Genomic DNA, 14,305 nt, shown 5'->3' with positions numbered 1-14,305 from the left:
TTCTGTTCTTTTAAGTTTTCTTAGACATTTTCCCAGGTTCTCAAATTTTTGCTAATGTTAACGTTTGCCCTCCCCTGGGAATAACCCATGTTCACCCCTCATCATAATTTTTTAAACACTGATAATGGTAGAAGACGGTTTATTATGAGCCCGCCGGCATTAACTTTTAACTGTCTACTGTTTGCTGGTGTTGGTAAAAATGCAACAGCTTGTGCTTATAATTGAAATGATTGCAAAAAGCAGACATAATTATATGGTGTTTTTGGTTTGTTGTTGCCATTGTGGCTGCTGTTGTTGATATTATATTGTAGTAAGTGGTCTGAAGTATCTTTCAAGATGAGATTGAGTATGAGATTTTTTGAGTATGTAATAATAATAGAAAAACGTAACAAATACCATATATGCAAACGTATCAAGTATATACATATATCTTCGCTTATCAATGGTTTAGTATTTAAAAACCAATTAAAATCAAGAAAGAAAGCTAACTTTGGCCAGCCAAAGTTTGTATACCCTTGCAGGTAACAATTAAAATATATCATAACTAAGCCAAAAATGCATTAATTTCGATTCGGAAAGCAGTTTTGTGTTAGTTTTTATTAATTTAAAAAAACTGCATATCTAGAAAGATTCGCATGTTAATGCTGATCAAGAATATATATGGTTTATACAGTTAATAAATCTGCATACTTCATTTAAAAATTTTGAAAATTCAATTTTTTATCAAAATCCAAAATTTTAATGATGTAAATTATTAAAAAATTATCAAATTTTGCAAAAATGGCCAAAAAATCGATTTCTTCCTGTCATATCTAGAAAGATTCGCCTGTTGATGCTGATCATGAATATATATACTTTATAGGGTCGGAAACGACTCCTTCACTGCGTTGCAAACTTCTGACTGAAATTATAATACCCTGCAAGTAAAAGAACCATTTTTTTTGTACACCTTAGGACTCCATTTAAAAATCGTACACACCACTTTCAAGTACTTCCTTCCCCAAATTTCGGTAAATCAGAATTTCAAATGCTCAGCTCGACTCATTTCCAAACAATTACTTTAAGGGCCAAATCATTTTGCGATGCCGTCAGCCGGTGTAATCCGTCGGCCGGCGTAAGCCGTCTTTGGGCGCATTAGCTGCAACAATTTCCAAACTGCCGCTCGGCAAATAGGCAACCCTTTCGGCTGCTAAGCAAATATGTGTACACTGTGTACAGGCCAGAGCCAGTGGATGCAGCACATCCCTCAATCAGGTGGTTGCGGCGGAGGGGCCAGGAGGATAAACTCCGGAAAGCGACCGAAAAGCGGCTTAAAACTCTTGAGTCGGCGGCAGGATCTGATGCGGGACAAAGGAAGTTCTATGACAACATTGGCAAGGAGGCCGCCGCGAGCGAGGTAGGGCCTGGCTGGTAGGGCGCAAATTAAGCATTGCCATGGCGATGCCCCCCGTCTAAGATGATTGATTGAGCTTTTAGTTAAATTGGGCCAGCGGCCAGTCAAAGCAGCCCCAGCACATGGCCTGCCGCAGTCTTAGGCAAAGTTCCGCGGCCATCCGCCATCAGACTTTGACCAGGTTGCCGTAGCAAAAGCTTAAGACTTAACTCCAAGCTGAAAACATAAAACAATAAATAAAGAGCTTGTGTCAGTAGCTTGCATAGGTTAAATGTAAGGATATAAAACTCTAGAGAAATATGAAATTTGTGGTCAGCGCTTGGCCATAAATGATAAGGATACGTTTTTCGGCTGGCTTCCCATCAACTCAAAGTTGGGGCAGACAAATCTATTAGTGCATTTCTCTCTCGGCGCTGAAAAGAGCAGACATTAGCGTCTAATTCCCTCGCGCAACAAATTCATCAACTGCCACATAATCCAGCAAATTTTTCAGCACTTAAATTTGGACATGACCTGAAACTTTTCTCTTTTTTTTTTTTTTTGCCTACTTTTGGCGGCCTCCTAATCCCTAAACTGTCGCAAAACTTTGGTAGCACACAAAAGCAAAACACAAAAAAAAAAGTATGGGAAGGCAAAAAAGGCCAACAAAACTTTTGCTACAGATAAAAGTGCAAAGTTTGAGAGGGCGCCGAGGAGGGCGGCCGAGGAGGGACGGAGAGGAAAAATCCACAGAAGGACAGTGAGGCGAAAATTACAAACATTTTCAATTATCAAGCCAAACAAGGAGCCTGTGATGTATTGTCTGGGCACTCATTATAACATTACCGTCATATAATTACAGCCTGATGATTGTTTATTAAGTTAAAATGGCCCCGCCGCTTGTGGCTGATAAATGACTGAAGGAGAGACCCTTTGTGGGAACTGTACCCGACGGCCAGTGCCAACGACCGTCACCTGGTCTCAGTCATTTTTCAAAAAGAGTTTGCAACGACAAAGCCAAGACATCACAGAGTGGTCGAGGGATCTTTCCGTTCGCTGAAAAGGGGCTTTGTTTTCATTTTTCGCAACGCCTTGCGGTAGGCTATACAAAATGATTATTACTGTCCACCTTCAGCGTCTTTGTTTTAGCGAACATTTCTCAAGTGTCACTGTCAACGGGTGCTCGATGAAAGGAAATGTCCCTGCGCCTCGTCCGACTCCTGATTGGGGACAATTAGGGGGATAACTTGCCGCGTTTCGCACAACATCATTTGAGTCCCTCTTTTTGTTTACTTTCCATTTCCCCAGCGAAGTTTAAATTAATTAATCACATTAAACGTTTTGCGGGAGGAAAAATGTTTAAAGCAAACTATTAAGATCACAGATATGGCGCATAAATAATGATACTAAATGTTGTTGGCACAATTATGCTCCGCTGACTGCTAATGGATGTTTTCCGAGGGTGGAATTAGGGAAATATGGATAGAGAGTTAGACTCTTTTGGAGTTTAAATGTTTATCAGTTCGTCAGGACATTTTAATTTATAAAATCAAGATGATGTATATTACATGGGTAAAACTCATAAATATTCTCCAAGTATTATATATTTTGTAGCCACTAATGGTATTATTAGTAGAATCATATCCAATCCAAAGTAACGAAACAAGTATTAAAGCTGCCCTCGCAAGTATTTTTATAAGAAGAGGTCCCCCCCAGTCGCTTCCATTTCGATTAAGTCGTGCAGAATTTTCTGACGAATATCAAAACAACATGAATCTGAAGGAAAACATTTCAGAACTTTATCCCAAGTAGAGGCCTGAAGCCTGCTCCTTCCTTTACCCAAACAGACCCAATGTCCTTCAAAGAGCTTAAAAAGGCGGAAGTAAAGGGGGACAGGTCTGCTGTATATGCCACAAAGAGGAATTAGTCGAGTGTTAATAAACCCTCCAAAAAAAGAGAGATATGGTATAGCCTTGAATCGCACTCTGTCCAATTTTCATTTGATTTCAGGACGAATAAATGTGTAATTCAATTAGCGATAATAAAATAAATTATACGAAGGAGTTTTTCACATTTAACTTTCTGACAGCTTGATGGGGGTATGTTGTAGCAGCCGAATGGCTAATTGACACTGGGATTGGCCTCAGGACAGGTGTCTACCCGACAGAGTGTCTACACTCCACTCCACTCGTTCTGCTACCCCCCGGCTCAGTGTTTTATATTTTATTTAATGGCATCGCTGGTTTTTTCCTCTTGTTTGTTTTTTTTTTTTTTTACAACTACATGCCAAAAACTGCCAAATTGGCAGAAACAGCACGAGCAAAGATACACAAAGCGAGCGTATACAAACAAGTTAATTGTAAGCAAAACAGTGGCTTCAGCGTTAACCAAAACCATATTTCACAATTCGTGCGATGTCTGCTCTCGTCTCAACTCGACGCCACTCCACTCGACGACTCGCACTGGCAAATGAAAACTAAACACAATTAAAACTAACGAACCTGGCAAAATTTACACAAAATAAATTTTGTTTTAAATGTTATGAGGCTCATCATATTGAAGTCAGGGGGAGAGGACCGACCGATGCTGCTGCTGCTGCATTTTCCTGTTGGTTCTAGTTGATTTAATTAAATGCATTTGAATGCAAATGCCTGGCAATGCGTACCGCCGGCTCTGAAACCATCACCATGTGTGGTTTAAGTACACAGACACTCGCACACCCATGGCATGTTTCGGCAGTGCAGCTATGTTAGTTGTAACTAAAACAAAAACGGAAACGGTGAGCTTATGCTGCTGACAGCGCCCTCGGGTGTTATTTTATGGCAAAATATGTGAAGTCATCTGAGGCTAACGAAGGGGCCAAAGAGTTTTTGTTTTCATAATCTGAAATAGAGCACACCAAACACGCACACACACTGGAAATCCAGAGCTGCTCAAAAAGCTGCGGGCTAAATTTAATTAAAAAGTGTATCATTTTCAGCCATTCAATTGTTTCTACATAGTCAAGGATCTGATAGGCTTATAGTCAATTAAAATGGGACTAAAGGGATTTGCTTCCACTCAAGTCTGAACTATATAAAACTTTTTATTGGTATTTTACTGCAAGTGCACCTTCAGTTGTCAGCTAATTTTCAAGAAATTAGGAGTTAGAACACAAATATTGAAACATTACTATTAAATAGAATTTTTGAATTCCATTTAAAACAAAACCTAAGCTCGAAGTAAGTTACAAAACATTCAGAAGAACCTCTAAGAACATTATAAACTGATTACAAAACCTTATCCACCTGTCAAACGAGCGGGCCAACAGCAAATCTTGCAAGCTTGACTGACCAAAGTTATATCCTGCAGCTGACACTATTATTAACCATCGAGGAGCAACAACAATAACGGCATTACCGAGAATATTCGAAATTTAATTGAACGTGCAGCCAGGCATCTCTCTCCCGTCAGCACACTTGCCCTGCCTCCCTCTGACCCTGACTGGAAACGACATTTGAGGGCAGCCTGGCATAACTAATTGAATGCATAATTTACAATTAAGTACGTAAGCTACTTTAATATTTATGTCTATAAATGCACAGAGAACTCACAGCCAATCCCGCCCTAATTTTGTACAACACCGCCCATCGTTCACGACCCTCTTCGCTCACCTCCCGTCTTTGGCCATTATCGACCATCACTTGTGCCAACTGCAATAAATGTCAATTATTCATGAATTTTCAATAACTTGAGACGAGGCAAAATAGAAAAGTTTCCTTACGTCCCAGTGCTCTCCCATATTTCTCGTCCTAGTCTGCCCTCAGAGCCGCACAGCTTGGGAAAACTTTTTAATAATATGTAAATATGGCCAAGAGAAAGACAAAGATAGTTGGAGCTGAAGCGCGCGAAAAGCTAGTCATCGACGGGCGTTAACTAAGGAGCACATAAAATGTGGATGCAAAACAATATGAAAAGGGAATCGGTGGAGTGGCACAGGGAACGGGGACTCAAAGCAAACAAGTTTGCCTTCAAAAAGCAACGAACGTGCTCGCCAGGCATAGGTTTAATGGTGAATAATTAACAGTTATTAATAATGACAAAAGCAGCTGCCGCCGATGCCATCGAAAGCAGCTTACAAAATGTATAGCACACTTTTTGGTGCCATGCGCACTCGTAATTTCTGCACAAAATGTTGTGAGCTTTTTGATTTAAAATTCACCGCCAATAATAATAAAAATAAATCATTCGCCCCGTCAGCCAACCGCTGTTCCCGTTTCCCCCGAATGCCCTGAGTCCCCCGTGTCCACCGTGGCGTATACGCAATGTTAGTTGACTTTGTTTCGAAACGAAAACGAGTGCGGTGGTAAAACTTTTTGCGCTGTGACTCCTGCTTAATAATTTGCCATAATTTATGAGAGCTGAGCTCAGCTCGTCGTCTTTATTATTGGATTTCTTCCACCCAACCAGAACCCAGACCCGGACCCAGACCCGGATACGGCCCGAGTGCCACCCAGACAATTTAAACTTTATGCCAAAACGTTTTTGAATGCTTAATTAGTTGGTGGAAAATAACATCCGAGGCTTACAGCGAGTGGCGATAGTTGAGGGAGGTCGAGCCACCGATTGCCAAATTGGGTTTCTGAGGGATTTCGGGACTAACGATTTAATTTGCTTGCTATTGGCGTACTTATAAAACATATTTCATTTAATTGGCTTTATTAAATTTAATGAGAAACCTAGGCACACTTAGCTTTTGTAAGCTTTGAGGTATCTAAACGGACTTAATGCCTTCAAAGGAAACTAAGGAACTGAACTGAATATTCTTCTTTTAAAGATGTATGTTTGTATATTTAATAATTCTGAGCTCGTTTTATAATAAAATATTTCCATTTTGTTTGTTCCCGAGTCGGTTCTCTGACTTCATCTGTTGATGTAACACACCAAGCCATGGTCTGATATATTTTTCTTAGGCATAACAAAGCTCCTAACGGGGAAGCACATCCAATTCACCCCCTGTTGCCACGAACCTTTTCACCTTTCAAATGGCAAGGGGGGGGCAGCAACTGTGCCTACATTAAACTCAATAAAATAAATGTGCAGCCATAAATTATATAAAGTGCGCCAGCTACACACACGTATTTGAGCTCGAGAAAGCGTCCAAGGGCCGACGACCGTGCAAAATCGACAAGTGCCACAATTTTTTATGCCAAATAATCCTTTGCCTTTCTCGTCGCTCATTGATGAATTATAGCAAATTAATTTTACACCGAAAAGTGACAAGGCCTAGGTCCCGGGGAAGCTCTCCGCTCTCCGCCAACCATCGGCAAACTGGCCTTATCAGAGCATTTGCATGGCTGGCGTTGCCTAGGCAAACAGTTTAACCATATCAAATTCAAATTCGCATAAATTTCCAAGTCTGAACGAGCGCGAAAAAATCGATTCCCCGCAGGAAGAACCGGGAGCTGCTCCATTTTTGAGGGAGCCGGCACTTCCTTGGCTCCCTGCCGATGAGTGGTGGCCAGGCCACCCCGCTGCGGACGAACTCTAGCCAAAGTCAAATCGATTATTATTTTATCGTCTACACTGAGGGGTTGCACGCCCTGTCACCAGTCCGTGCCGGGGTTGTAAAATAAATTTAAATGTACCGGCAAAATGTATAAAAAAATTGAATATTTCACGTATTCACTTCTTCGTCCCCTCGGCCTTCGCTTTTAACCAAAAGTTGAACGTCAAAATGGTACGTGACTGTTGATTGTTGAAACTGTTGCTGTTTCGGTAGCTGTTTCTGTTTCCTGTTGAGTGGATTGAGTCAATAAAATGAGTTCGGTGAGAAATTTTGCAAAAGGTCGTGACCGATGATAACTTCAGGACGAATGTTTTTGGGAAGTGCGGATCAGATATTTATATTTGTTGGGCAAAGCAGTAAAGTGAATAACTTGTATGCAAACCTATGAGATTTACTTCCATATTCTTGACATTAATTTCCTTATAAATCGTTGACCTTGTATTTAATATTCAACAACTAGATACAGCTACTTATTTATGCCTCACACATTCGTTGAGTGATTCGCCACACGATATTGTGTACTGTACCAGCGACAATGCTGTCAAAATCACCGTCAGGATATAGTCAAAGGCGAACTCGCGGTCACAGATGTTGTCCAAAATCATGACATTCTGCAGCGGCTTCAGTTTCTGGTGTAAGATCAGCGATGTGTGCTGCGCAGGTGAAAGCAATTAGAAAACGTTTTGCTTCCATCAAGGACTCACCTCATTGTCGAGAACCATCACGGTTGGGAGTCGTGAGTGTGTATTTCTCATGTACAAGCCATGAATGATCACTATCTGCTGCTGCAGGATCAACTCGGCGTCGCGGAGCCGATCAGTGCACATCCCCAGGATGAGGACATAAAGTATAGGAATCATGACGGGGCCCAGGCAACCATCCATAATTATGTAGATCTTGTCGTCCAACTCGTCCTCGGCAAAGAGACTGCACTCGATCAGCAGCTCCATGTTAAAGATGCAGGTGAAGATCATCAGGTAAATGGAGTTAGGCATCCAGGACAGGCTGCGTATGATGAACTTGTGCAGATTGTTGATGCGGAGTTGCAGCTTGAACAGCAGCGACAAGTGGCGATGGTGGCGGGCTGCAATGTCCTGCCGAGCCCCTTGATCCTCGATAAAGCGCTGCAGGAACAAGGTGATGCTGCGGTACCAGTTGAGCAGAAGCAACTGGTAGATAAAGTAGCCCAGGAAGCAGTAGTCCAGCAGCACCCAGTAGAGCAAGGAGAGTATCAGGAAGTAATCTTTGTCCAACAGCGAGTCCAGCAGTAAGTAGAGCAACCATAGCTTGCATAAGTACACTCCCAGCAAGACCGTGTCGCAGCGGTATATCATGCCGAACCTGCGCTCTATCACGCTGGTGATGTACAGGATCTCATTGACCGCGTGTCGCACATACTGGCGATCCTGTTTCTGGTGCAGGAAGATTGTAAGGCGCCGCAGCACGTTTATCCCTATTCCCTGCATGAAGAGACTCATCACAAAGTGCTGGGCATGGCTGAAATTTACCAGTCTGATGTGAATATAGATGGCCGAAGCCATCACGAAGTAGTAAGTGTACTGGCTGGCCAGCAGCAGTAGCTTTATGGCAACCACTATCTTGGACAACGCTGGATTGTACTCGGTCTCCTCCACCTGATTCGTTTCCTTAGTGTACTTGAGCTTGAAGAAGTGGCAGCCAGAGGCGATTCCATAGATAGCCCAGGCACTCGCCTTGAAGAACAAGCGATGTGCAACCTCAGAGTAGCCTTCGCGGGGCCGATGAACGTACTTGTTACTCCGCATAGCTTCAAACGTAAATGATTTGGCCTATGTTCGAGTCGGCTATTGCTAGTCAATCGCATAGAAAATGGGTATTCATTACTTAGCACTCACATAAGCAATCAATATGGACACAATAGCCAATTGATTGGGCTACAAGATACCCCGTACTCAACTGAACTGAGTTATTTGTATATAAACGAGTGGAGGAATTATATACAATGCAGATTAGGTTTAATAAATAAATAAATGTATATTTTTTGACATGTATATTTAACATTTTTAATAACTTTTTCGTGCTATATACTGATCCACCAATACAACATACCCTTCTTCATTGGGTGTCGGGTTTAGATATAGTATTTTACTGAATTGTTTTCATTATGGGATAATTCCCTTTAATAACTGGAATTGAAGAAAGGTGTATTTGTATTTATTGATCCAATAAAATAGTAAATGTCGTCCAAATATTCGAATATTTTCTTGGAAATTTTACCACTATAATTTTTTTGTAATATAAATTCCTTACATTTTTATTTATGTTTAATCTAAAAGACATTTCTACGCCAGGCTAGTTACTTTTCCTAAACTCAATGCATTTTTAGGAGTTCTTCACAAAATATCTAGGATAACTACACTTGGGTGGGATAGCCTTTCCAAAGGAATAAGCGAAGGAAACTCCACTGCAAATGAGCTGCGCATGGAACCCGATACTGGATTAAAAGTTGAATGCACCCGCCCAGACGGACAAACCGACTGGCAGACAGACAAATGGAATCGCGAGGAGCATCCCATGAATGCCGCACCGCCGGAAAATACAACTCGGAACCGTTGTTGCCGCGGCGCATATGGAAAAATGAGAGCTGAGCCGGCAACGAATCCTACAGCTTCACACTCTCGTCGCCCGCTGGAAATCTCCGCCGACCCATTCATCTAAGCCCGAAGCATCATTACGCACGTCGCGGAAAATTGTAAATATTTTTCCATGGCTGCTGGCTGGCTGGCTTCCATTTATATATATGAATGTGCTGTGGCAAAATTCAACTCCAAATAGTCATGTTGCAATGAATTGAAAAATGTTAATGAATCCCACTTGTGCACTCCTCAAAATGTTGTGACCCGTCCAATTTGGCTATAGCTGACAGGGGATTATCCCTATATACCATACTTGTCACCTCTTGATCTTGATATTGTGCCAGTAATAAATAAGAATTGGTGGCTATTGAAAACTCAAAACTAAACAACAATATACACTAGTAATTTAATCTAAAAATTAATCTTGTAGTCGCTTCAAAGCTCATTTTATGCTTTAATTACGTTTCTTCTATCCTCGACTCATCGTCACAGTTTTTAATACGTTTTTCGAATTCATTTTGAAAATTTTGGCAGCTACCGGACCCTTGCAGTGCCAGCTGTTCTGTGGAGCAGACTCTAGATTGCATTTACTGACACCCTAAGCTCCTGTGGCCGCCACCGCCCCCTGAGCCAGAGACCCCATTCAAATGAAATATGCTGTTCGGCGGTGTGTTTCGGGATTGGTGATTAAACACCCTCCCAGCTTGCAACCCTTCACCGAAGCTTTTTGTCCTGGGGTAGCCTCCATTCAGTTACAGATCCTCTTTGAATTTACGCGGTACCATCTTTCCACGGCTTCCTTCCGCGCGCACTGTATGGAAATGCTTTCCGCAATTATTGCGAGCTCTCCAATAAAAATCCCTCGAATGGGGTTGAAGCCGCGGAGCGGGTCTGTTTCTGAAATGCTGTAAGCACTGTTCAAGTGGTTGAGTCCCAAACGCTTGTGGCTTTGCCTCAGCTAGACAATGAAGAGCGAGAAGCCGAGAAACAATGACAACTTGAATGGAGCCAGCAACGTTGCCAAATTGTGGGTTTTGGTCTGATAACTGCTAATGTCTCGTCAAGACAGTTGCTATTAAAATTCACTATACATAAATACTGTAAAGGGACGTTATTTGAAATCCAGTTAATTTGAGATTTTCTCACACAGAATGAAGCAAGTGAAAGTTGGGTGTTTAATAACACTCAATATTAGTGTACATTTGTCCTACGAAAAGGTCCAAAGGATTAAGGTCCGGCTATGATATTTTATATATTTTTCTTGTTTTTCAAACTTGAATATCCTTTAATAAATCTGAGCACCTTTTGAAAGAAAGTTTTGTTTCTTATTAAGTTTTGTTCATAGAGGAATTCCTGATTTTAAAATATAGTTCCTTGCCTCTTTATTCTTGAAGAAAATCCCTAATATCGTTGAATACACAGTTTCAGGTATACATACGTTTGTAACATTGTAGCTGCGTGCTGTTGACTTTCCCGTAAATACTATACGAATATGTCCACAACACCCAAAGTGAACTAAATAAAGCCGGCGGGCAAAATTCAAATCATGCCATGACCCTAAACATTCCTCTCCAACCGGTCCGGGCCCGGGCAGACCAAAAGCGACAGCCAATATTTTATATAAAATTGTGGAAAAAATAGCTGCGAGCTGTTTGAGAAAAATCAACACAGAGCCAAAAAAAGAAAAGAGAATTTTCCCAAAAAGAAACGATATGGTTTATTAAATATTTTGAGCCCGAGGCGCAGTTCAGAGCAAACACACTCGCATTAATGCGTGAAGTGCCGGCGTGTGGAGGAATTGAATTTAAGGCCATGACAGCAGCGAGAGACAAATGTCCCAATAACTTCAAGGAGGGCTTTGCTACGGGAGTCGGATACGGATTCCTTCTCTACACATCGAGTGGCTGACGTGGCGGCGGCCTCATTGTCAGGAGCCAATCTCCGATGTCTTGGCTTCGATGCAGCGGCTGGTCGTTCCCATCCTCCACATCCATATCCAGGTCAATGTCGTCTTCCATGAGGGTGCTAAGCTCCATGGGCTGGACTCCAAGGCACACGGCCACTTTGTAGACGATAAACGTGAGCAGACTCATTATCCAGCCGCACACTGCGCCGAAGGCAACGCACGTGGCCACCTTGATAAGTATGCCAAAGTCGGAATGGAGGTGGAAGTGGAAGATGGTCAACTGCTTTGAGAGGTATTCCTGATAATCCATTTTTAAGAATTTTAAATTTCGGGTGACTAAACAAAACTTGTGAATAAGAATAGTAGTACTCCGAAAAGAGTGTCAGTGTCAATGTCGTCACATTCACTTTACATCTGAGCTCATTTTAGTCTATCGAACTCCCACTTCTATCAAGATGCATCAGATGTTTCCCAACCCCATCGAGCTGTTCGTGGACCAGGCAGTCCAGCCTATAATAGACTCCCTGGCCTATCTTCTCAAGGAGGTCCACTATTTTGCGTTCATAGCAGCTGTCGCCCTTCTTGGGATCTTTCTGGGACTGGTTTTCGGCTTCATATGCGTCATTTGGTACAAGTCCACACGTAATGAGAAGACTGAGAAAAAGGTCTTCAAATCGGAAGAAGGCGAGGCCGGCGATTTGAAGAAGAAAGCCTGAATTGCTGATTCAACTTTAAGCCAATTGTGTGTTTATGCAGTCTTATAAAGGAGAACTTGAGTTCAGATATTTCGTCTTCGTTTTCTTTATTCCTGAAGTTCATCAAGGTAATAATAAGGAAGTTGAACTGTTTTAAGAAATATCTTTCCACTGAAGTTATAATCTGTCTATGCTTAAACCAGACCAGATATTAAAGGAATTGGGATTTAAAAAAAAAAAAAACAAAGGGAACTTTTTGGGGCTTAGCTGGGATATTTACTTCGCTAAGCACATTTTAATTTCCCCCAGGAAACCGGAGGCTGACTATGCAATCAGTAAGGAAAAACTAGCAGGACTAGCAAGGCATAAACTAAATTTGGTCAAAAATGTCCTCACCCTAAGGATGTAATTTTGCCAAAACGCAAAATATTTGCCAAAGGAGGAAACCCAGCCGGAAGAGGCAAAGACGCTGGCGGAGGTTAGGTCAAAGGACAACGTCTTAAGTAGCAGGAGACGAGCCCCCAACGGCATAAAGACAATTTAAGTGCTCACTTAGTTCGTGGAGTTCATAAACAGGACGCTCGGTGAATTGAAAAACGACGGCGGTGAGCCAAGGGCATGTCGTCGTCCGTCCCCTCTCCGAACCCTTTTTGCGCCCGGGAAAAAAACAAAATTAAATAAACTTTATTTTTATAACGAAATTTCGTGACACGGCCGAGGTGCAGGAGCACCCAGTGGATGGCAGTTGGCCAATGTGGCCTTCACGAGTTTATTACAATTTTGTCATCCCAAACACGACCGGGAGCGAGCGGAAACGCGACTGAGAGGGAAAATGATTGGTTTTGTCGTCATCGTCTGGCGCAGCGGAGCAACAAATAGACGGCAACAAAATGGCCAAAGTTTCAGCGAATGGTAAACTTTGCGTTGCAAATGCAAAAACGCAAGTCAACAGAAACAACGAGAAGGAGACTCGCAGGAAAATTAAGTTTCTGCGCCGCTGCGTTGGCAGAGGAAAGGCCTCGAACGTCGTCAGACGCGGTCAAATTAAAAGCGCATTGCGAACCGAGACCCCGGGGACATACAGGACACACAGGACGAAGTCCAAACAGAAATTCACCATATATATTTCGGGATTTTGCCTTTGATTTCAGTAAGGCAATCATAAATCCCTTTGAATCTAAGAAATACTTTTAATGTTCTATATATATATGTACATTTTTTTAAATTCTTGAAAAGCAATGCAAATAATTGTAAAAATAGTGAAATCTTTTATGTACTTACAGAACTATTTTTAAAAAATATTAGTGATTCTCCCAGACTTACCTGAAAAGAAAAGATACATAAGGTTACTCAATGGATTTTTTGTGTGTTTTTTTTTTTTAATTTAAGAGTACTTCATATATACATATGTTACTCAGTTAATATTGACTAAGATAAAATATATTTCATTTTCGAGTCATCTTTTAATTTTGCACTCTTCTTAATCAATGCATTTCACGGCGCATCCCTGAGATCATGATGGCGTTACTTGCTTTCTGCCATTCAAAAATGTCAGCAGCAACTCTTTCGACGCCATCGCCACAATCCATCACAATCACAAAGCCAGAGCTTGAAATCGGAGTCGAAAATGAGGAAGGAGATGCGGGACAGACTTCTCACCCACTCCCCCAATATCCACAGAGTCAGTCCTTCAGTCAGCCTGTCATTCAGCAATAATACCGCAAACCGAAAACGCGTTGCAACTTCGCCAAGTGGGTACACAGTGAACAAATACAAAATAAAAGAGCTTTTATATAATATATCGACAAAATTATAGAAAGTATCGTTAACAAAGATATATCAAAATTGTATACATTTAACGACAAAATATCAATATTTAAAATATTATGTATCCCCTTTTTATATTATTTTCTTTATAGATTTTAAAAGCTTTATACAAGTTTAAGAAATGGATCCACTAGTATATCAATATATTTTATTATACAAATTTTTCAAAATGTTAAAATATTTTAATAATGATTTTCAATATGATGGTGAAACAATTCTACAAATTCAAGCTTACAACATTTTGTATATATTTTTTAAGACAATATTATAGTATTTTTCCCAGTGCATATACATGCTCCATCTACCGGGGGGACGAGTTGGCTGTGCGGTAGGTTGGTCGTG

The 14,305-nt window shown here is 41.3% G+C and overlaps 4 protein-coding genes across 4 annotated transcripts in view; 1 reads left to right on the top strand and 3 right to left on the bottom strand.

Moving 5' to 3' along the window:
* Positions 1–14,305, bottom strand: part of Ddr (discoidin domain-containing receptor 2) — a 95,077-nt gene that overhangs the window by 12,650 nt on the left and 68,122 nt on the right. The gene's annotated exons all lie outside the window — the stretch shown is intronic.
* Positions 7,391–8,746, bottom strand: Grl43a (Gustatory receptor-like 43a). The gene is made up of 2 exons (XM_017178157.3): positions 7,625–8,746; positions 7,391–7,573 (listed from the first exon to the last, which is right to left on the bottom strand). Exons 1-2 carry the CDS (start codon positions 8,702–8,704, stop codon positions 7,391–7,393), a joined length of 1,263 nt encoding a protein of 420 aa, XP_017033646.1. The 5' UTR covers positions 8,705–8,746.
* LOC108082759 (uncharacterized) lies at positions 11,228–11,751 on the bottom strand. The gene has a single exon (XM_017178276.3). The coding sequence runs from the start codon at positions 11,749–11,751 to the stop codon at positions 11,425–11,427; it is 327 nt and encodes a 108-aa protein (XP_017033765.1). The 3' UTR covers positions 11,228–11,424.
* Positions 11,897–12,226, top strand: LOC108082760 (uncharacterized). The gene has a single exon (XM_017178277.3). It carries the CDS (start codon positions 11,897–11,899, stop codon positions 12,155–12,157), a length of 261 nt encoding a protein of 86 aa, XP_017033766.1. The 3' UTR covers positions 12,158–12,226.

This window comes from Drosophila kikkawai, chromosome 2L, assembly GCF_030179895.1.
Source record: "Drosophila kikkawai strain 14028-0561.14 chromosome 2L, DkikHiC1v2, whole genome shotgun sequence".
Classification (NCBI taxonomy): Eukaryota; Metazoa; Arthropoda; class Insecta; order Diptera; family Drosophilidae; genus Drosophila; species Drosophila kikkawai.
Note: the sequence above shows the minus strand (reverse complement) of the source record. Positions and strands in the feature narration are given on the sequence as shown.

Bases quoted from the DNA above. Each gene is read 5' to 3' on its own strand.
- LOC108082759 (XM_017178276.3), bottom strand. From the start codon at position 11,751: ATGGATTATCAGGAATACCTCTCAAAGCAGTTGACCATCTTCCACTTC.
- LOC108082760 (XM_017178277.3), top strand. From the start codon at position 11,897: ATGCATCAGATGTTTCCCAACCCCATCGAGCTGTTCGTGGACCAGGCA.
- Grl43a (XM_017178157.3), bottom strand. From the start codon at position 8,704: ATGCGGAGTAACAAGTACGTTCATCGGCCCCGCGAAGGCTACTCTGAG. The intron at 7,574-7,624 runs GTGAGTCCTTGA...TCACCTGCGCAG, and splicing joins TGATGGTTCTCGACAATGAG to CACACATCGCTGATCTTACA.